The sequence below is a fragment of the Lepidochelys kempii genome, chromosome 2 (genome assembly GCF_965140285.1).
Source record: "Lepidochelys kempii isolate rLepKem1 chromosome 2, rLepKem1.hap1, whole genome shotgun sequence".
In the NCBI taxonomy this organism is placed as follows: Eukaryota; Metazoa; Chordata; order Testudines; family Cheloniidae; genus Lepidochelys; species Lepidochelys kempii.
This window is the reverse complement of record NC_136381.1, coordinates 75,342,299-75,366,241: the sequence shown is the minus strand read 5'-3', so window position 1 is coordinate 75,366,241 and position 23,943 is coordinate 75,342,299. Positions and strand designations below refer to the sequence as shown.

General features: G+C 42.7%; 1 protein-coding gene and 1 long non-coding RNA gene across 6 annotated transcripts in view; one reads left to right on the top strand and one right to left on the bottom strand.

Annotated features, from left to right (window-relative positions):
• Positions 1–22,316, bottom strand: part of NOL4 (nucleolar protein 4) — a 256,013-nt gene extending 233,697 nt beyond the window's left edge. For 3 of the 5 annotated variants that reach the window (XM_073331285.2, XM_073331283.2, XM_073331284.2), the window contains exon 1: positions 20,325–22,316. In XM_073331285.2, coding sequence (XP_073187386.1) covers positions 20,325–20,591 — 267 coding nt within the window. In that variant the 5' untranslated portion in view covers positions 20,592–22,316. Of the gene's footprint in view, positions 1–19,553; positions 19,726–19,762; positions 19,938–20,324 lie in introns of those variants that run through there. The other 2 variants (XM_073331286.2, XM_073331287.2) reach the window with 2 other exon arrangements.
• On the top strand, positions 1,864–6,842 carry LOC140905921 (uncharacterized). The gene is made up of 3 exons (XR_012156983.2): positions 1,864–1,986; positions 2,662–3,127; positions 4,177–6,842. It is a non-coding gene; the product is annotated as an uncharacterized LOC140905921 (long non-coding RNA).
• Positions 22,317–23,943: the final 1,627 nt, after the last annotated feature.

Here is a 23,943-nt window from a genome sequence, read left to right as displayed (position 1 = left end):
GGAGTGTCAGTGTCATTGGGTAGCAATATGTGTTGGTTGTGTGTGTCATTATGACTGTGTGTCAGTACTGGTGTGTGTGTGTGTAGTAATGTGTGTGGGTCAGTGTCACTGCATGTCAGTATTGGGGTGTCAGTGTCATTGGGTGTCAATACGTGTTGAGATGTGTGTATTATTATGACTACGTCAATACTGGTGTGTTGGGGTGTCAGTGTCAGTCTATTGTGTCAGGATTGGGGTACCGGTGTCACTGGGTAGCAGTATGTGTCCGCGTGTCAGAGTTGGGGTACCGGTGTCACTGGGGACTAGTATGTGTTGGGGTGTCAGGGTTGGGGTATCGGTGTCACTGGGTAGCAGTATGTGCTGGGGTGTCAGTGTGTCAGGGTTGGGGTACCGGTGTCACTGGGTAGCAGTATGTGTCGGGGTGTCAGGGTTGGGGTACCAGTGTCACTGGGTAGCAGTATGTGCTGGGGTGTCAGGGTTGGGGTACCGGTGTCACTGGGTAGCAGTATGTGCTGGGGTGTCAGGGTGGGGGTACCGGTGTCACTGGGTAGCAGTATGTGTCGGGGTGTCAGGGTGGGGGTACCGGTGTCACTGGGTAGCAGTATGTGTCGGGGTGTCAGGGTGGGGGTACCGGTGTCACTGGGTAGCAGTATGTGTCGGGGTGTCAGGGATGGGGTACCGGTGTCACTGGGTAGCAGTATGTGTCGGGGTGTCAGGGTGGGGGTACCGGTGTCACTGGGTAGCAGTATGTGTCGGGGTGTCAGGGATGGGGTACCGGTGTCACTGGGTAGCAGTATGTGTCGGGGTGTCAGGGTGGGGGTACCGGTGTCACTGGGTAGCAGTATGTGTCGGGGTGTCAGGGTGGGGGTACCGGTGTCACTGGGTAGCAGTATGTGTCGGGGTGTCAGGGTGGGGGTACCGGTGTCACTGGGTAGCAGTATGTGTCGGGGTGTCAGGGTGGGGGTACCGGTGTCACTGGGTAGCAGTATGTGTCGGGGTGTCAGGGTGGGGGTACCGGTGTCACTGGGTAGCAGTATGTGTCGGGGTGTCAGGGAGGGGGTACCGGTGTCACTGGGTAGCAGTATGTGTCGGGGTGTCAGGGAGGGGGTACCGGTGTCACTGGGTAGCAGTATGTGTCGGGGTGTCAGGGTGGGGGTACCGGTGTCACTGGGTAGCAGTATGTGTCGGGGTGTCAGGGTGGGGGTACCGGTGTCACTGGGTAGCAGTATGTGTCGGGGTGTCAGGGATGGGGTACCGGTGTCACTGGGTAGCAGTATGTGTCGGGGTGTCAGGGATGGGGTACCGGTGTCACTGGGTAGCAGTATGTGTCGGGGTGTCAGGGTGGGGGTACCGGTGTCACTGGGTAGCAGTATGTGTCGGGGTGTCAGGGTGGGGGTACCGGTGTCACTGGGTAGCAGTATGTGTCGGGGTGTCAGGGAGGGGGTACCGGTGTCACTGGGTAGCAGTATGTGTCGGGGTGTCAGGGATGGGGTACCGGTGTCACTGGGTAGCAGTATGTGTCGGGGTGTCAGGGTGGGGGTACCGGTGTCACTGGGTAGCAGTATGTGTCGGGGTGTCAGGGTGGGGGTACCGGTGTCACTGGGTAGCAGTATGTGTCGGGGTGTCAGGGTTGGGATACCGGTGTCACTGGGCAGCACTATGTGTTGGGGTGCCAGGGTTGGGGTGTCCGTGTCACTGGGTAGCAGCACGTGTTGGGGTGTCAGCGTGGGTGGGTGCCTTTCTATGGCCCTGCATCTCTCCAGGCTGCTGCCCATCCAGGTGCTGCGGCTGCACACACAGTCTCCATGGGAACCCGAGCGGCCGCGGCTCGGCGGGGGGCGGGGAGGGGGAGGAAGCGCTCAGCCTCCTGCTGCTGCTGCCGCTGCTGCCGGGCCTGCCCCAGCTCCGCTCCCTGCTCTGCCCCCCTCCCCACCAGGACACTCCACCAATCCGGAGCGGCGCCTGCGAGCCCCGCCGGCGCTGGAGGTATTTCTGTGTTACTATAGGAACAGGAGGGGTGGGAGGCAGGGAGAGCCTCCCCCCGCCCCGCCCCGCCGGGCCCTGAGTGCCAGCCCGGGCCCTGAATCAATTAACCCAGCAGCCGCCGCGGCGGAGCCGGGAGGCAGCCGCAGAGACGGGCCCCCAGCCCATCCGGTGTCTCGCTGCAGCCTCCGCACCCGGCGCGGCTCCAGCTGGCCCTGCCCCGGCGGCACCCCCTGCCGCAGCGGGGGCTGGGCACGAGGAGAGCGGGGCCTGCGGCCCGGAGGGTGGGACGGGAAACCCTGGTGCCCCACGGAGCCCCTTGGGGCGGACTTCCCTGCCCTCCGTGTGCCGCAGTGCCAGGGCCGCGGCTTCTCCCCCAGGGGTTACCCGCAGGGGAAGGGGGAGGCGCCCCAGCCCCAGTCCCCGCTCCAGGGAGTCTTGGTCAGCCTCACACAAAGGCCGGCGGCGCCACACTGCTGCCCCCGCTGATGTTACAGGGAGGGTCCCAGTCCCCATCCCACTCCCCCTCCCCCGCCTTTGTTTTACTGAGCGGCGCCCCCTGAGTGGGTCGGACTAACCTAGAGAAAACCACCAGAGCAGCCAGGCAGGGCCCGGGGCCCCTTTTTAAGCTGCCAGCGCTAAACTCTTTGATTCACCCGGCCGTCTCTCTCTCCCAAGGTGTATGCTAAACACAGGGTGTGTGAGATCCGTTTCTAGGTTGTTATCCGGCTGTTGAACGCACAGGCAGGGAGAGGCGCTTGTAGGGGACAAACGTGTACTACGCAGCACCTATCGTACAGGAACGGTATTTTCAACAAGAAATCTGGACTGTACCTAGTTTAGGAAACCGTACAGACTACGGGAATGACGAGGGAAAATAAAAGCGGCTAAGCGACAAAGTAAAGCCCAAGATGAGGCTGCCTTGGCTGTAGGCAAAAATTAAGAGGTGAACAAGGTGCCGAAGAGTGAGGTGTACCCCCCCCCCCGTTAACTGTGAAATAAAAGCACTTATTTACCGTGCCGGCTATAGGGGGAGGGGAGGAAGAAATGTCTTCCAATTGCTAAACCAGTGGCAGATATATGTATTGCTCAGTTCATTCATTATATCCACGAGTCATAGTCATGCATAATGAATGTTTCACAGGTAAGAAAAATTAAAATTATTCCCATTAATTTCAATTGATATTTTAGCCATCACAGATACTTGTCTATGGAATTTCAGTGTTTTTTCACAAGTGAGGGTTGAGATGTTTTCCTCTTACTGCATGATCGGAACAAAGTTTAAATGGCTCCAGAAAACACATCAATATAACAAGCAAAGGTTTGTTCGCAATACCATGCTCAAAAGACAATAATTATAACACTCCCATTTTTATTTTATACACAAAAAATGAACCAGATTGAAATTTGATAATTGTTCCTGAATCATGTTCCTACTTCTGTTAATATCTATGCAGATCTTAGAGTCATTTAAAGAATAGATAGGATTTAGCTTTATTTTAAATGACAAAATGTTTATGCCTGTAAATAAAAAACTTGCAACATGTGACCTTAGAGAATAGTACCAAAATTAAATTCAAGGGGGTATGTTAATGCAAAATTGAACATGCAAAAAGTTAGAAAATTCAGTTAATGTTCCCACAGCACTATAGCTTGGCCCGGCATACACATGACAGATGTAATATTTGCGGGGCTGTGCTGTTAAATATATGTTTTACTAGGACTAAGTTAATGTTGTGGTAGTAATCTTAACCTTTGAATTTCCTGCAGAACTTCTCTCTTACTGCCAGTATTTTCTTAGTCTTGTCTGGGTTCACCATTAGCCATCCAGGTGTAAATTTTGAGTAAATTATTGAGAATCCTGAGAGATGGTGCGGTTTACCTTTGACATAAAGAGATGGTGTTGCCTATATACTATTGATACTTTAGCCCATGTTGTTTAACCAGCTCTTCCAGTGGTTAAAAAATAGATGTTGAATAACAGGAAGAGATAATTGATCCTTGCTGAATAATATGGGAGAGAGGAATAGTTGCCCATAATGATCCTCTGGTTCAGTTTGAGAGAGAGAACCTGAACCATTTAAGGGCATTCACCTTTGAGGTTTCTTTTCAGGATGGGTGTATTTGGTATCTAGTGTCATAGGTACTGTACAGCATGAGGAGTACAGATGTATTTTCTTTGTCTCTTGGCAGGAAAAGATCTTCTCCCTACTTTACAGAAGCCCTTAGCACATGGCCAGGGAGCCACGACTGACTCAGCTGCACGCAGCAGAATCCTAATCTGCTTCCAGAGAGTTCCACGTGTGAATAGAATCACTGTAAAATGGCTCAAGCCATCTCTGATATGGAAGCTGGGTGCTCCTGAAAATCTGACCCTGTATATTCTTTAAAAAGTAATGAAAGTGCTGACACACAAATACTATTGTGGTAATGTGTCGTATTATGAGCAAGTTACTGCCATTTGTATTACTATCTAGAATTTTTAGAAGTATTAGTGCCCAATCCTGCTTCTGTTGAAATCAGTGGGATTTTGATACTGACTTCAGTAGGAACAGGATTTGTTCCTAAAACAGTAAATTTCAGATTACAATGGTACAGTATTGTCATACAGTAATTCCTAAATTCAGTCATTCTGGCCTTGGAAATTTGCTAAAATTAACATACAAATGATTTCAACTAAACTCAGCATATTTACCATATTTCCACTCTCATCATGTACAAAATTTTGTTTAGATAAATAATAAGACAGATAAGTTATTGCTCCGGATGGTAGTGGGTGGATTGGACCTAATAGATTCTCCAGTTAATTGATTTTTAAAATTTTATTTTAGAGTAGCCTAGATTTAGAAGCCCATTTCTAGATCTCCTCTTGTGTGCAGCTTAGGCTGCATCTGATTACTCACTAAAATAATATGCTTTCCAATCAGAGATTAAAAAAATTTAAATGCAGGCAACATAGTGGTTCAACTAACTAATGTTACATAAGCGTACTGATCCTACTACCCATAGATGATACATACATTTGACTCTTAGCTCCTGTAGTTGCACTGGAATGCAAACTTAGAAGCAACAGGCCTCAAGGTCTGTAAGTACAGACCGTGTAAAAAAACAAAAATATATGGCTTTTAGTAAATGACAGTCGGCAATTGCAAAGGCAAGACAAGAACTGAAGAAGAAAATGGGTAACACAACACATATCAAATGGACATTACTGCTATTATCTAACTGTATCTGAACATATTCTAAACTACAAAGTGGTATATAACCTTGTGTAACCTATCACTTAAATCACCTTCCGTGCCAAGTGACTGCAGGACAAGTAATGTGACGCCAATTTTTAAAAAGGCTCCAGAGGTGATCCTGGCAATTACAGACCAGTAAGCCTAAGTTCAGTACCAAGCAAACTGGTTGAAACTATAAGAAAGAACAGAATTATTAGACACGTAGATGAACATGGTTTGTTTGAGGTCAACAAACATGTGGACAAAGATGATCCAGTGGATATAGTGTTCTTGGACTTTAAGAAAGCCTTTGACAAGGTCCCTCACCAAAGGCTCTTAAGGCAAGTAAGCAGTCATGGCATAAGAGGGAAGGTCCTCTCTTGGATCAGTAACTGGTTAAAAGGCAGGAAACAAAAGGAAGGAATAAAATGGTCAGTTTTCAGACTGGAGAGAGGTAAATAGTGATGTCCCCCAGTACTGGGACCAGTGCTGTTCAACATATTCATAAATGATCTGGAAAAATGGGTAAACAGTGAGGTGGCAAAATTTTCAGATGATATAAAATTACTCAAGAAGTTACGTCCAAAGGAGACTGCAAAGAGTTACAAAGGGATCTCACAAACCTGGGTGACTGGGCAACAAAATGGCAGATGAAATTCCATGTTGATAAAAGGCAAAATAGTTGGAAAACATAATCCCAGTTATAGATACAATACGATGAGGTCTAAAGTAGCTGTTACCAGTCGAGAAAGAGATCCTGGAGTCACTGTGGATAGTTTTCTAAGAATATCAGTTCACTGTGCAATGACAGTCAAAAAAGCTAAGAGAATGTTAGGAATCATTAGGAAAGGGATAGATAATAAGACAGAAAATATCATAATGCCATCATATAAACCCCTGGTACACCCGCACCTGGAATACTGTTTGTATTTCTGGTCACTCCATCTCAAAAAAAATATATTGGAAATGGAAACGGGCAACAAAAATGAATAAAGGTATGGACTGGCTTCAATGTGAGGAGGGATTAAAAAGACTGGGACTGGTCAACTTGAAAAAGACAAGAGCAGATGTGATTGAGGACTATATAATCATGAATGGTGTGAAGAAAATGAATACGGAAGTGTTATTTACCCCTTCACATAACACAAGAACCACGGGTTACCCAATGAAATTAATAGGTAGCAGGTTTAAAACAAACAGAAGGAAGTACTTCTCCACAGAATGCACAGTTAATCTGTGGAACTCATTGCCTGGGGATGTTGTGAAGGCCAAAACTATAACTGGGTTCAAAAAAGAATTAGATAAGTTCATGGAGGATAGGTCCATCAATGGCTATTGCCCAAGATGGTCAAGGATGCAACCCAATGCTCTGGGTGTCCCTAGGCTTCGGACAGCCAGATGCTTGGACTGGACAACAGTTAGTTAATTGCCCTGTTCTGATCATTCTCTTTGAAGCATCTGGCATTGACCACTATCAGAAGACAGGATACTGGGCTAGACGGATCACTGGTCTGACCCAGTATGGTCATTCTTACATTCTTAAAGTATATGTCATGTTTATATTCAGGTGTGCACATGTATGTAACGAAAAAACTTTTGAGTATTAGCAGCAAATATATTCTAGTTAGCTATGATGATGGGTGCTACACTCATGTTTAAAATAAATAATACTGCATTGTTGAGTAATAAACTGTACTTAGAAATAAGATGTGGCAGCATTCATTGTTAGAAGGACAAATTTCTGCAGAAACAAAACTTTAGTGAAAAATGGAAAACATAATTTTCCCCTCATGTTCCGAATATTTCCAGGGGTTAGGTAGTTGATAATTTGTGATTGCTCCATTTGCAGGTAGCATTGTATGCTGGGCTTCATAAACTTTGAGGCTAAACACCAATAGCCCAAAATACGGAAAACTTCCTTACTTTTTACCTCATTTACTTCATAACTCATTACCTTTATTACTATTAATCTGAATTTGGTACTGTTTGCCATTGGAGCTACTGTTGCAAAAGCTGTGGAAGAGGGAGAATAGAAAGCTTTTAAAATAAACAGAAAAAATGTGTGGGAGGAGAATGTTTAGTTAAAAAGGTGAGAAGGGGAGGTAACTATGTTTCATGTCCTTCGATGTAGGTAGAGTTCAAAAGTCTAAAGCCAATGAAACATTCTCCAACTCAGACCCTCTCGAACAATCAGCGTGAGGATTTTCATAAATAAGAAGTATACACTTTATTGTGATTGGCTGAGACAATTACAGTAGAATATGTTATAAGCAAAGAATAAAGGCCATATTCAAGAGTAGTGTGAGCTAGTGCAACTCAGTGAGGTCACTCTGAAGATTACATCAAAGCTAAATTTGCCTGTAAGTGTGCACTGAAATGAATGACATAAAATCAAACCCCTTTAACCATGTGGTACATACATTTATTAGACAATAGCCCCTCATATTGGAATATTTTATGGCAAGGTAAGTAGGGTAATTATAGTTAAATTAATGTTAAAAAATATAAAATAAGGAATTTTATTTTAATAAATTAGGTTGACACCTTGCTTCACTACCCAATCTACCACCAGCACTCATTGATATCAATGGACTTATGCATGGAGTAAGCACGGTATACTACTCAGTAGGTGAACTTCACCCCCAGGCAGAGGATCAGTACTAGGCCTATTCATCACTAAAGACCTACAAAAGACCTCAAAGTAGAGTGCATAATCCTTGTGCTATGAAGTTGTTTATATGCTTGTGATGGCCCTCTCCCAGTGCTGAATTTGACCCCATGCAAATAAGGGTGGCAGAATTGGGACCTTAGTAACAGCTGACCCAAATTCATCTTCTTCCCCAACTTCTTACAGTTACAGTTCCTTAATTGTTCCATATGTCCTCCTCTGGCTTGCTCACTGCTCCTACTAAGTGAGTTTCATTTAAAGATTAATGAGTTGTTATAACGTAAACAAATACGTTCCACTTTATATATTGCTTACCTTCAAACTGCAATGGATGGTGCTAGTTAATTAGTTAAATGCTTATATAAAAAAGTACATACGTTGCTAATATTACATTTCAATATTTGTGAAAAACCAAGTTTTTTTATAAATATAGAAAAATCAGTAATTACCAATAGAATTATTTGGTAAAATTCCCAGATAGATAAATAATTATCAGAAAAGCCTTAATCTATTACAATTCTAGAATTTTTGTTGAAAAAAACTTCCTAATATTCTTAAACATGAAGCTAGCTCACTATCTCCTGTTTAAGAGCACATTTTCCCACTCTTTTTTGAAAATAGTCTCCATGGTTAAAGTAGACAGAGATGCAGCTAAAGTGGTATTTACAGTTGCACTACCTCATTATCACACTCCTGATCCTAAGTCCAGGTGTATTCTTTGCAAAATTAGGATGTTCTGGAGAGAGCAACATTGGTATTTGCTACACAGAAGAGCAGCTAGGGGGAAAGAATATAGTACTTTATTCAGAGGTCATAGGTGGCAAGTTATATGGGCCTGTGGTGCCCATGCCCCACCAATATTCGGAAACATGGGCCTGGCTCCACCAACGTTTGGGCTTAAATTTCAGAGCCATCCTGTCCATAGGACGAACTGGGGCAACCGCCCTGGGCCCTGCACTTTGGGGGGCCCGGCGCTTCATGGGGATGCGGGATCCAGGGTGGCCTGGAGGTTAGCGGGGGGCCTGGTGCTGGCAGCAGCAAGTGACCGGTCCCAGCCCCTCCACCCCACCTTTTCCAGCCCCCGCCCCACCTCTTTCTGCCTCTCATCTGCCCGCTCCCCGCCCCCATTTGACCCATTCATCAAGTCCCCTGCCCTGCCCTGCCTCTTTCTGGCTTCTGCCCCCTCCCCCGAACGATGCCATGAGCCAGTGGGCCAGAGCAGGCTGAGGCCGGGTCGTTCACTGCTGCTGGTGCCAGGCCCTCCACTAACCCCCCAGGCTGCCTTGTACCCCATGTTCCCCTGAAGTGTAGGGACCCCAAAGCGTGGGGCCCGGGGTGGTTGCCCCAGTTGGACGGGAAGGCTCTTCTTGGACCCGTTTGGGCACCACCAAAAATTATACAAACCTGGCACCCATGTCAGAGGTGGAAAACTTTGGTTTATATTTTTAAATATACATTTAACTCCTTAAATGCTCCATCATGAGCCAAAGTTTTCTCTCAGTTACACCAATCAAAATTGTCTGTAGCCAGTGTGGTTGCACAGAAGAATTCGTCCCCATATATTTACTACAAGGACAAAAGGGCAGAGTTATAGTCCCCAATGAATTTGCATTATACATCTTGTTGAAACTGATAATTTTGGCAATGAGCATAGCCTTTTAGTGTTGTGTGTTCCTACAGACTTATTTTGTGTTAGAACTTTGTTGGGAAATCCCAAATCTAGGCAAAAGGGGATAAAAATGCTTCTTGGAGTTCTGTCTGCCTTTCTCAGGGTTTTGCACTGGCACCTACCACCATAGTATCTGAGTGTAGGATCTGTTGATAGAAAGTGTGACAACTGAAGGGTTTGACTGTTTGCTCTGATTAGAATTCTTTTATACATATGGGAACAACGGCTGTAGAATTTGTTGATTTACTTTTATAAAATGATAGAAAGCTACCAGAAGAGGATATGAAAAACCATCAGGTTTTCCAGTGAAGAGAGAATAGCATGAGTTTTCCACTTACTTTCCCACCTATTGTATATAGAAAAGTGTAATGGATATGTCATATAAACACACACCTACATCCCATATTTCCTTCAGAGACCTGGGTTATCTACCACCACGGAAAAGACCCCACACTGCCTTCTAGAAATCATCTTTCATTTGAATGAGTTAATTGTGGCTAGTGTTTGCCATTCTTTTCAGAAACAATCCTGGTATGGTTTCCTGTCCTTTTCTTGTCATCTTAATAATAATTAAATAGTATTTCAGCACCAACCAGATATGCTAGCACTGCAGCTCTGCAAAAAAAGTTAAGATGGAAACAATATATATTACCATTAATCAGAGTTGGAGGAACATCTGCTTTGAGGGGGTGGTTGATCATAAACTTTTTGCCCGAGTCACTATCAATGTCACTGTGGATTGACCCACATAGGGTATTGCCAGAACATTACAGCTAACACCTCTTTTCCTCCTCTAGACTAAAGCACTTCAGAAACAAATACATAGGAACTGCCATACTGGAACTGACCAAAAAAAGAAAAGGAGTACTTGTGGCACCTTAGAGACTAACCAATTTATTTGAGCATAAGCTTTCGTGAGCTACAGCTCGCTTCATCGGATGCATGCAGTGGAAAATACAGTGAATTTGAACATAAGCTTTCGTGAGCTACAGCTCACTTCATCGGATGCATGCAGTGGAAAATACAGTGGAGATATTTTCCACTGCATGCATCCGATGAAGTGAGCTGGAGCTCACGAAAGCTTATGCTCAAATAAATTTGGTAGTCTCTAAGGTGCCAGAAGTCCTTCTTTTCTTTTTGCCAATACAGACTAACACAGCTGCTACTCTGAAACCTGGAACTGACCAATGATCCATCTAGTCCTTGTTGCCATGGCAGCCTATACAACATGTTTTCAGGGAAAATAGTAAAATAAATCCCCAAACAAAACATAATATACCCGGGCAAAATTACACAGTACTATGCCATGGAATGATTTTATTCGCTAACCTCAGCCAATATCAGCATATGTACCATACGCCAATATCAGCATATCAAACCTACTAGCTGAGGATTAAACCTACTAGTAGAGATAGATTTGAAATGAAAAAATGAAGGAGGGGGCCCGCAGCATTCAGCAGTGAAAAACCCAGCCCACAAGAGACGGAAATGGAAGGGTGCTGGGAGTTTATGAGCAGCTACAGGTTAGTTATAGATTTGTCTAATAGTCCTTCCTTTTATTGATTCTATGGGCTAGAGTGTGGCTGACCCTGGTGGAGCTCATTGGGAGAAGACACAAAGAGACACCTCCCTCTCTGCAATGTCAAGGACTGCTTCAGGTTAATGTCATCACTGATACTAGCAACCTGAAAGGAGGATGGGAGAAACAGGATGAAGGTGGGACCACGACCTTGTCCTTTGCTCTGCCCCAATCAGCAGAGTGGAACTGGCACAAAGGGAGTGCAGGTTGCACCTCTCCAAAGAGTCCTGGGAGCTGCCACTCCACTGTATAATCCACAGTAGAAATTTTGATTGAGTCAGTCAGAATTCCTGCAGGAGCTGCAGTGCAGACTTTCTACCCAACTTCCAGAGATTTAAAGCTACAGTCTAGGCCTGTATTTGCTACTTTTTAATGTCAGTTGTCACATGTTCCTGTCTAATGGAATAGGGTAAAAAACAGCATTTGACTGGCCATCTCTACATTATTCACTATCTAATGTACTCCTATCATACTTTCTTTTAATCTTTTCCTTTCAAAATTATATAATTCTAGTCATTTTAATTGTTCCTCTTTTGGAAGTATCCATGCCTTCAATTAGTTTTGTTGACTTCTCTGGACTTTTTTAAATCTCTTCTGTATCCTTTAGAGAAGAGATAACCAAATTGAACACATTATTAAAAGCAAGAGTATACCACTGAATTAATGAGCAAAATATGATTTCCATATTAGTCTCTTTTCCCTTCTTAACAGAGTCTAACAGCTTATTTTTTTACTCCTACTATGCATTAAGAAGATTGTTCCTAGATATTTTCCCTAAGAAATTAACACATAATCTAGCAACCTCAGGTGTGTCCAAAAATTTTAAATTGTTTCTTTCAATAATTAAAGGGCAATGACACACTATGTGAATTACCTTCCACTGGTCTAGAGTGAATTTCATCTGTCAGATTTCTTATTTTTCTACTCTTTATGGTACTTCTTTTTTCTCCTCCCAGTGCTCCCTAGACTTGACTAACCTAAATAATTTGCATGTCCATTACCCACCAAATGTTGACAACCCTGCTATTCACCTATCTTCCAAATCATTATATATATTGAACTCCATTCCTACCATTATTAATCACTTCCCATGCTGAAAATAGCCATTTATTCCAATCCTTTGTTTCACATATCTTAACCAGCATTTAGTCTTTAACAGGACTTTTTGTCTCTTATGCCATCATTACCAAGGATCCAGTCCTGCTCCCACGAAAGTCAATATCAGACTCATTTTGAGGTCAGTGAAAACAGACTTAGTCCCTAAGTTTCATCTTCTGAATTATTTTATAAAAAGACTTGACAGTCTAAAGTTATATACACTAGATCTGTATTGTGTTAACTCAACGAATTCTAACAGGCTAGAGAAATATAATTAACACTTGCAGAAGCCTTGCTGGTTTATATCAATCGTGTTATGCTCATCTAAGGACTTAACAACTCTGTAATGATTTTCTTACTGTTTCTTTTCTGGTATTGAAATATAGCTCACAGGTCTATGATAGACAAATTCTATTAACATCCTTGCCCCTTTTTTATAGATTTTTGGCCACCCCCCAGTATCACAGCTGTTTTAATGGCAAATGAGAAATGTTAATATTTTAATTACTTCATTCCTTAATTCTTCAGAACTCTTGGATTTGTACCAGTCCTGGTGATTTACTGCAATTTATCTTGAGTTGTCCCATCATCTTTTCTATTATACCTCTATTTCTATCAGTGCCTCAGTTTCATTACCTATAAAGTGTAATCCGGGAATAGGTACTTCCTCATCATTTACAGAGGGGAAGCCTTTGAATGAAATAATTTATTTTCAGTGAAAGGTCTCATCTTCTTTGATTGCCCTTGCAGTCTGGCAAAACAAGTGGCCCTACCACAGGCTTGCTGCTCCTGATGTATTTAAATAATTGTTTAATTGTCAATTCACACCTAGAGAATACAAGTCACTTCTAAAAGTTTGATTTTCCAAATGCCACTAAAATCATAGTCTTACAACTTATAATTTAGTATCAGCTACTTGAGTTCTGTGTCTGTCTTGAGTTTAGACCTTACATAGTTTCATAGGCAAAGTTGTGATAAGGTTTTTGGCTAGTAGACATTGAGATTAACCACAAAGGGTATTTCACAATGTTAGAAATTGTAGTCTGCAGTGAGAGTGATTCAAGTATAAGTGGCCATAGTCTCTGAATTTATTTATTTTTTAAAAGGAAGCCAAGGCATAATAGCATTGGTAGTCTGCTGCTAAATCAAAGAGTTTTGTGGAACAACGATTTACAAAACTTTCAGAAAGTGAATTTATTGGTAAAATTCTGGCCTGACATTTCCCAGAGGACCTCATTTACAACCTCTTAGGTGAAAATAGTTGAATGAATTTCAGCCTAGTTTCAAGTAGGTCGTTTAATAAAAATTACCAACGTTCATATTGTACATTTATGTCTGGAAAAAAGTCTTTGCTTCAGGTGAACTCTGCCATCGATTAGATTTATTTACTAAAATGTCCACTACAGATAGTCCCTTAAATTGATATGTATTCACAGGTACAAGTTAGTGGTTCAAATGTTACATTAAATTTAGGAGACTGTCTTTAGTCCGTGTACATATATATCTCCAAATGGCAAGGTACTCAATTTACAGAACTTTGGATTAGGTGTTGAGAACCTTGTACTAATAGCCATAAAACTCACACCGAAATGAATGAAAAAATAACAAGGAGTCCTTGTGGCACCTTAGAGATGAACAAATTTATATGGGCATAAGCTTTCGTGGGCTAAAACCCACTTCATCTGATGCAACGAATCTGAAATGAATGGGTAGGAAGTTGCCATTCATCAGACAAAGAAATGGTGACCTTTAACAAGGTTCCTTATACGTACAAGAATGCCCAACATCATTAATTGTGGCAAGTGTTCCTTGCCTATCTGGATATTTTACCTCAGTGTACCTGTTTAAAAGTGGTCTTTTAAAAGTAGATGCTCATCTACTTAAATAAGGTAAAAAGTATTAGGTGAAAAAGGTGCAAGATCAGGTTCACTCTTGCCCTTGGGGAGTAGCACAAAGTGCACAGGCATGTACCAACCTGGCCATCTGCCCTCCTTCAGGGACTTCACCAGTCAGAGGCAGCTTTATCTTCTTCTGGCAGCTCCCTAGGAGATTTGCAGAATCAATACATCCCTCAGCCACTCTAGTTGTTCTGTCAATGCTGCCCATTTTGGGAGCTGTGTTGGCCAATGCAAGCTACCCAGGAACGAAGTTTCTCTGGTGCTTGTGCCACCGCATCCAACTTTCTGTTGCCAGGAGCTCTCCTCCTAGGTAAATCTGAGCTGTAGAATCAGGAGTTTCAGTGTTCTCTTGATGTTTCCTAATCTTTCTCCACATCTACCTCCTTAATTTTCTCTTCACCATTTGTGCTGCCTCCTCTGCCAACCCTCATCAGCTGCCTCCTGCACTTTGGTGTAGGCTTAGTGCCCCAAGAACAGTGGAGAATCAAGTCCACTTTCTCCATAATATTCCAAGCAAGTTCCAAAATTTTGCATAAATTAAACTGGCAACTTATTTTTGGAACACTGCTTCTACAAGACATTTGCTGGAGAAAAATGGGGACCAAGAACTCTGTTACAGACTTGGACTTTCATGCCAGCTGTTGGCTCTTTATTAGGGTGGTTAATTTTTGATAAAGTGGGTGGGTCCCTGACTGTGTTGTATATTGTATGTATAAATATGTATAAAATGGAGATGTCAGTAGTGACTTTTGTTCAGATAAAGTTACACGTACAGGAAGACTAAAGTTCTTGTTTCATACAGAAGTGATTTAATTTGGTTTTTAAATTTGGCACACTATTCAAAGAACAATGGTATTTTGTATGTAATCTTAAAATAAAATAGTTTCTAATTTTACAGAGGAAACATTTACAGATGCCTTTGTTTCGAAAATTTGCTGTTTTTACTCACACTATTTTGTATAGTTCTAGCTAAACAAACACAGTTACCACAAACTCCAAAATATCACAAACATAAACACACATAGATAACATCTTAAATATACGCCACTTTTGACATTTTAATTTTAATGGCATAGACATTCTCTTTATTCATGAAAACCTAATTGAGCTACATAAAAAATAACCATCTGAACTGTTTAGTTCTATCAGCTATATCCATTTTCTGATACTACCTGTACGTCTTCCTGATTCCTCAGCTCACAGAGACCATTAGCAGACCAGGAAGCAAGCTGGGCAGCAGAGGTATAGGGTGTGGGTAAGAGGAATAGGAACAGATGGAGCTGTGAAGGGCTGAGCAAAGATGTGGTTGTGAGGGGAAGGTGAATGAGCAAGACATTGCAGGATATGAGGGGTTGAGTGGAGCTTTCGAGAAATGGGGAAGCATTCAGTAGGACTATGAACAACTGCACAAGTGTACTCTGGGATAAATTACAGCCAACCTTCAACATCAGTCTCTTAATTACATTGTTTCACCTTTATATCTGTTATATTTTGGTAGTTCATTAGGATATAGAGCTACAAACATATATTTTCCGAACTCTTTTGTTCACCTTTAATACTACCTGCTACAAAAATAAAGAGAAAAGTATTGAAATGATGCTACACGCTTTTAGATTGCCATAAAGTGTCCCACAAGATGAAAATAATTGAAAACACATGGTAACAATGTCAACCTCTCTTTTAACATACAAACTATTTTTTCTTTAATGTATTTCTTGTATATTAGTATTCATAACCAAAACTGCACCCATCAAATTATAAGATCAAGAAATGACTCCATGAATAGATAAATGAGGATACAGACTGGTCTATTGAACTCAATAAACCTTAATTTTTAAGCCCCTGATCCTGTAATCAAATCCATTAGTGCAGACCCTTAGCCTGTTTGGAGCTCCATTATTCCACTAAGGCATATCTTCCTGTAGGGTCAGGATCGAAGGATCTAACTAAAGCCAACATATTTTTGTTTTTGAAGGAAGGTTGGTTTTACGTGCCCAAGTGGGAAAAGTATAAAAGAAAATATGGGAAAATGCATACTGAAGGCTAGACTTGATTTCAGTTATTCAATAACTCAATTGCAGTTACTGCAGTTACTCCAAATTTACACTGATATCAGAATCTGCCCCTTGAGCTTCTGTCCCTGTAGATTTCTGTACAAAGTATATTCTGCACATTGGGGCATATTTTATAATCAATTTGTATGCAGAATTTCTTATTTAAATGGGGAGTTCTGCTTAAAATCTGATGGTATTTATTGGCCCACTATTTCTTAGCTTATTTTTTTAGCAGTTTCTAAATCTGGGAAGATTTTAGGAACCATATTTTTGCCCAGGAATAACACAAACCAAGAAAAATAATACTGATAATTAATTATTATTATTTTGTTCTCCAGTTTTTAATCTGGCAACAATTTCAGCAAAGTGGATAGAAAGAATACAAGGAAACCAATCATAACAGTCATTTACACAGTTTAAAAAGATATTACACTTGTAATATTAGTTCTGCACATTCATAAGTGATTGTGGGTACCAACCATTAAAAGTGTATACTAATTATTGTCAGCCATTTGGCATATTTCTCAATTTAATACTTTTATGTAATGCCTTTAAGTTAGGCATCATTTCACTGTTCTCATAAAGTGAAGCTTGGGCTCAATGAAAAAGAACATATGACAACAACAGTAACAATGTAAAAAGTAGAAGAAGTAGGATGTTCACTGGACTGTGTATTCAAATACTTCACTGTGTGTTGTCCCACTCTGGACCTAAAATGGCTGTTTTGCAGGATGTTGTTGCTTGGTGACCTAAAGTGCATCTCCTAGACCACAGAGGGATGTGAACATTCTGAGATTGATTTGTTCCTGTTGCTCTTGAGGAGACCAGGCCAGTAAAATAGAAGAAGACTACGTGTAACTATCTAAATATTCTGCTTGTTTGTATATTTAAGTAGATATTTAAAACAGGCTTGTGATTTTGGGATGCTCACCAAACAAGCAATGGGAAAAATGGACAAAACCTAGCATGTCACTGCCCATGAAATACAAGAAGTAGACCAAGCCTTAGCTACTCTAAGCCTGCAAGATACCCTTGCTTCAATTAAGTCTGCATTGTATGTCTAGTCTGTTCCGGTTGAACCTCCCAGTTGCTATCAGTCTCTCTTTCTTTCATTAGAATCAAGTAGTTAATTAGCCCCAGTCTGTCCTCTCCCCTTCTCTCTTTCCCTTTAACGCAGCAGTAATGATGTCTAATTACCAGCAGCAGTGGATTACAGCACCATCAGGAGCAAATCTCTGTGGCTGACAGCAAAGCTGAGCAACAAACCTTAGAGCTTCAAGGAGAGAATAATTCTGAACAACGTCGTTGCATATTATTTACTTATTTTTAACCAGTTTATGACTTTGAAGTTAAAATTGTAATTTCATCTAAGTGATGCACAGAGAGTGCTTGCGCTGGCCAGAATTACCATTGATGATTAATTGTACATTAATTACTTTTACTATTGAGAGATCAAGTGATGGAGAAAGTTTTTACTCTTTTAGGCTTTGATACTGTTTGTGGCTGTTTTTGTGAGCAGGAAGAGCTCACATTTCTGTGACAACAGCAAGACAAAAATGGCATAAGTACTGTAGAACCTAAACAATAGGGTTAGTTATGAATTATCATAAATGAATAAACTCTTCAATAGTGTGGATTTCACTAAATGAATGAAAGGGTGGGCTTTTGAGAGCTAAACAACAATAACTTGTAAGGGTGCCACCTGAAAACATCAGGTTACTCCTATATAAAACATAATTTTGAGTTACAGAGTGAAATCCTAGCACCATTTAAGTCAATGGGAGTTTGTCATTAACTTTAATGGGTCCAGGATTTCACCCATAATATATAAAACAATTCCTTTTGGAGCATTCAGCATTTGGTACTCTTTGGCATATAGTAACATATCAGACAAATAGATGCCACTCTATGGATCTGCTTAAACAATGCTACTTCCCTTTGTGATTGGAGTATGAAGTTGATTGCATGTGTTTAAGTGGAGGATGACATTTGTTTTTAGTAACTGGTAAGTTGTATCTGAATGCTGTGCATACTCTTTTCTTGTTTATACTGTGAAACAGATGTTGGAAACCAAACACTTAGGCAAATGGAAGTCAGTGGACGTTTTACCTGAGCAAAGACTGCAGGATCTGTTACTTAATATTTTATGTTTAATAATTCAATATAATGCAGACATACTTCAAATTTTTATGGCTGTATCAATGGTAGCTCTCTTGTCCTGCTTTTGTTATGGTGCCTGGTTGGTTGTTATAATATTTATCTATCTATTGAGAGAGAGAGATACACAAATATTCACAGGATTCCAAATGTAAGCAGAAGCATTAAGACCAACATTTAATTAAAATCTCGTAACCGATAAACACATCAAGAAAGGGTCTAGACACAGGGACCGGAAAAAATCAAGAACGACAAAAAGCGGGGAGGAAATCCAAACCCTCCTGGCCTAGTAAAGATGCCAGACAATGTACAAGTTGGTGACATAAAAAAGTGTTGTTTTTTGAAAGGCCCAGAATAGCTCTACCTTTTACTAAATCTTGTAAAAATAAGGTTAGCCTTTTTATTCAGACTGTTCATTAATTTAATTTTACCCCAAAATAAGGAATTTGCTTGCAGTTCTGAACTTGTGATGAAAAGTAAACCCATAAGAAATAAAAGACCTTTCATGCAAGACACTTAAAAAAACACTGCTCCAATTAGTGGAAGAATAAAATAATTCAGCCTACAAGTATAATTCTATTTGAGATAAGTTTTCCTTTGTTCTAGGCTTGATTTTCAATTTCCATCCCAAAATATATTTGATCTACAGAGAATCTCAGGATCAAATATTAATAATCTGCTGTTTAACTCTAGAAAAGTAACATGCCATTCTCCATGTAAAGCCTGGATCTATAGGCAGACCTAGAACCCTTTGTGCATAGAAGAGGTAAGGAGGGAACATAAACATCGCTCAGAACATTCTCTATCTCTTGCCTTTTAACTCCTTTACAAAATTAAATCCACATCTATACTACCTGACCACAGTTACTTTGATGATTAGAAAGAGGACAAATATAAACTAGCACCACAAATGCCTTGATTTATTAATACTTTGAAGAAGATACTTCTACAGAATCTCCAGATTTTCCCCAGCAACACATGTTGTAATTAAACCTAGAATACTTTTCAAGAAGCCTTCTGTATTATGCCATCCAGGAGCATATTCATTAGACCAGGATGAGATTTCAATGCAAAAGAAAATATTGTTTATCAAACCAAAATGCCAAAGCAGAAATAAAAGACTGTCTGTTTTTCCATCTTTAGATCCCCAAATAAGGAGTCTAAATTCCCTGAGGTAGTTTAGAGGGGGGAAATGATATATTAAAGAGTTCGATATGCAAACCTACTTGTAGCCAATAGTTCCCATCTTCTTAAATAGGAAATTCTGTAGCTCTTGCCACCACCAAGCATAATAGCTCCTCCGCTGTTAGAACTGCGTCTAGCTATTCAGATTCAGACCCTGGGAAGGCTGGTGCTAGTACTGGATGGCATCAATTGAGTTTAAGCTTTATAGCTGTGAGGCTTGAGCAATCCCAGAAAGAGAAACAAAATCTACCATTTGGTCATGTGGAAACCGCTCTCTCTCTCTCTTTGTTGATCATCCTCTCCTCGCCTCCTTTAATAAAATAGCAACGCTCCAGATTCATCAAGGCATATCCCTGCTGCTCCGTGTCTCAGAGGCTGTGGTCTAACAATACAAAAACCCGATATCCCGGGGAAGCCCCCAAATAAAGGACCGGCGCCACAATGGGCTTTGTGCCAACAAGGATACACCGTGCTCTATCGATCGCAATAGAATATTATGAAAATGTGCCGCTGTAATCGTAATTGTGTGGCCTTTATACAATGGCAAGACACGCAACAGACAGCACACAGCCAAAGGGCCGGGACAATAGCCCACCCCAAAATAACAGCATAGAGGAAGCGGGGGCGGTGGGGTGCATGATCCCTTGAAATTAAAAGGCCACAAAGCCCGAACCTGTGCATAATGTGACACGCAAATACAACATGGGGATGGCTTAGGGGGGAAGAGAGAAACGGGCCAACTGTGGCTGTCCTCTCTCCCACTATAGGCTGCATTTGTCGCCATATAACAAGGAAGACAATTCTCTACTAACCGTGGTTTTGACTGGCACGTACAGCACTTGCTTCCCTCTTCCACCAGCACCATTGACCTCGTCCGAATTGCCGAGCTGGAAGCCTTTAGATTTGACCCAGAATTTAAATTTGGCATTATCCGTGGAGCTCGATTCGGAGCCATTCAAGAGCTGGACGATCCGATCGTATTTTTTACGGGTCACCGTCTTGGTTTTCCCCGAGTCCCCGTAAGTCCTGAGACACCAGTCCTGAAACTGGCGGTACATGTCCCGGTCGCTGCTCTCCATGATCTCCTACGAGACACCACACACACTACAAAACGGGCCGTGCCTGGATCTTCCAAATGTACTTTGCACCTGTTCACCTAGTGCTCATGAAAAATGCATCCACCACCAAGATGGAATGAGAGGAGGTCCCGGTGCGAGCAGATCCCAGCTGATTTTTGTTGTTGTTGTTGTTGGGGGAGAGGGGGGATGGGTAGGGGGTTAGCAATCAATTCAATAGTGTAGCAATGTTCTTGTTCATTTTTTTTTAACTGTGCCGGATCACAGAAGGCAAACGGGTCTCGTAGAGGCTTCTCTTATCCTTCTACTGTACGTGATCGCTCTCCAATATTGTGCAAGGCAGGACTATCCCACTGTCTCCAGTAGCGTCTACCCAGAGGGTTTTGATTTATAAATAATTAAAATCCTATCCCTTGGCTTAACAAAAAGAGAAAATAGAATATTGACTCGTATTCTTCTCTCTCATGTATCAGCTCCACCCGGCTGCACTGGGGATGGTGCAGGTGAAAAAACACCCTCCACCCCAGCCAGCCCTCGCCGCTTTTTCAAAGGGTTTTCTGTGTCTGTCCTGGAGGACCGTGCCTCTCCTAAAGCAGCCTCTGTGCAGGATGGAGGAAACACTGAAGGGCAAACTGGTCTCTGTTCCCTGGCTGTTTTTGCTTTAGATTTCTCTGCTTTGGGCATTAAAGTACGGGAAAGAAAGAAAGTTCTTACCTGTTATTTTCCTTCCTAACAAATCCCATCCACATTTTTTATATTTTTATTTTTTGTAAACGGTCTGTGAAAATTTCACTTGCTCCTACTCAGTCCCATTGAATTTCAGATGCCCTAATAGGAATTCGTATTTATTTATTTATTTAAAATCCCAGCAGATGGAGGAAAAATATGTACCAGATATGATCAGATGTTAGACCAAAGGAGAGAGATCAGTCCCAGAAGGATGTTGGTAAGAAAAGAAGGCGGCTGTCGGTTGGTCTGCCAGTTTAATAATGGTGCTCACACATGTAGGACTCCTCTGGTCTGGGGTTTCCTTGCTAAACTGGCTACAAGGCATTGAAGTAAGTTTGCGTACGGATGCTTAATAGAACCCCCTTATTTTTGAAGGGATCGATTTTTTTCTCTCCCTTTGGCTTTGCCACAGTTTCAAGTCACCCTTGAGATTTCTGATCTCTCCCTTTTTCCTACCACGTAACGAAGGACACCCCCTTCTCTGGTGAAAGTAGCCAAATTGTTAGCTCCTCTTGACGATCTTCCAAGGCAAATGCAGACTGCAGCTCCTCCATTCAATACCTATTTCCAATCATTAAAAGGAACCAGGAGAAGGGGAGTTCCCATCCTCCTCTCCCAGCGTCTGCAAGATCCCCTGTCTTAGACACACACACTCCCACTCTCTGTCTCTGTGTGCTTCAACCCGTCCTGCTCCTGTTCAGCTCCTCTGCTAAACGGGCGGCCAGACAAGTGCACACACATTCCTGGTCGGTTTCACAGCCAGCATTTCCCCATTTTTATATACGGGTTGGGTTTGTTTGGTTTTTGTTTTTTTTTTCCTCCTCTGGTCTCCAGAACGAAAACAAAGTGAAACGCCTCGGCACCCTGGCGCACCCTGGAGCAGCCTTGTCCCAGGCAGGCACTTGCAAAATGGTCAGCCCCTCCTCCTCCTTCTCCGCCTCCCCGGCTCGCTCTGCTCAGTGGCTCTATTGGAAGGTCTGGCGGCGGCTGGAGCCGGGACTGACAGCAGCGGCACAGGCTGAGCGAGAGCAAAGCTCCACACTAAACCTCTCTCTCCCCCCGCCGTCGCCCGCGCGCTGATTGGCCAGCGGGACAAAAGTTTCTGTGGAGACGGCTGAGCAGCTACGTGACGGACAGAATTGTCCCATTTAGGGATCCCGGGCAGTGCGCATGCTGCCGGCGGCAGCAGGTTACAGAACGCGGGGCCGGCGGGGCGGCCAGGCAGCAAGGTGGCGCAGGGAAGGAGAGGCGGCTGCAAGCACATCCTCAGCCAGAGCCAGGTGGGGGGGGGGGGGGGAATGCAAGGGGAGGGTTTCCATGGAGATTTCACCGAGCCCCCCCCCCCTTCCCTTCTACACACACAGCAGATCAGCTGACACATCATTAGCTTAGGACCTAATTATTGCTTATTGGAGCAACAAATGAGAGAGGGGGCCAGCTGCAGGAGGCAGAGCGATTTTCCTTTGCACCCGGTGGACTAAGGCAGCGGTCAGCAGTCCCGGGTGGATTCTCATTAACTTGCAGGGTTCCCACAGAAGCGGGGAGCAGCAGACCTCAGTCTGGCTGCACCGCCACCCACCCACGTCCCTTCCTGCTTCTTGTTTTTTTTAAAATGCAAAAGTGGCCGGGGAATATTTTATGTCTCCAAATTAAACTGGCCTGTGAACCTGGTGTTAGCCCACAAGCTTGAGTGGCAGCCACATCTGGAGGAGGGCACTATAGCTAACACATCTGGCGGAGAGACAGCAAATCCCAGCAGTTACCATTTAAAAGGGGACGTGGAGGCCTTTAGAGGATCAGTTTATCCATTTTGAAATAAAAGAAAAACACTTCTGGTTTTCTTTTCTTCTGTTTGAGTCTCTAGTTCACCCCCCAGGAATGGGAGCAGCAGGATAGCTTCCAACAGTTTGCTTAATATAAGACCATCACCAAGAAAATCCTAACAGGCATTAGGACATTTCTACACCGCTCTCTTCACAGGTGCAAACTCCACAGAGACTCAGGAACTCCAACCCAACCCCTCCCAAGTGGGCTCTGATTCATAGATTCTGAGGCCAGAAGGGACCATTGTGATCATCTCATCTGACTTCCTGTACAACAGGCCATAGAACTTCCCTAAAATAATTCCTAGAGCAGCTCTTTTAGAAAAAGAGATGCGTCTCACTCTTCTGAGGCCCAAGTGTAGTACAGACACTCTAAATGAACACATGGACAAAACAGAAGCCACTACAAAGGATGTGGGATTAATTATCACAAATAACACTGTTGATAACCTCAACTTCATGAGTCCACATTTCTGATATTGCTAATTTCCAGAAATGAAAGTAAATTGTCACACGATTGATAGGGGACTAAGCCCAGGACAATGGAGGGAATACATCTCCTCTTTCTACATCCAGTTGACCCAAAATAAATTTTACATTTTTATTTTCAAAGGTTTAATTTGTTGTTTAGTTCTTAGCAGAAGGTGGCGTAGAATAGATTGTGTTTGGGTTTCTAGCCACCGCAGGCCTAGAAGAAACGAACTAATGCAAAAGGTAGTTGTTGAGGCTCCGGAGGTGAGATGCTGGACTTTATTGCTCCCCATCTCTCCTTTCTCAATGACTTGTGCAACATGAAGGCAAGG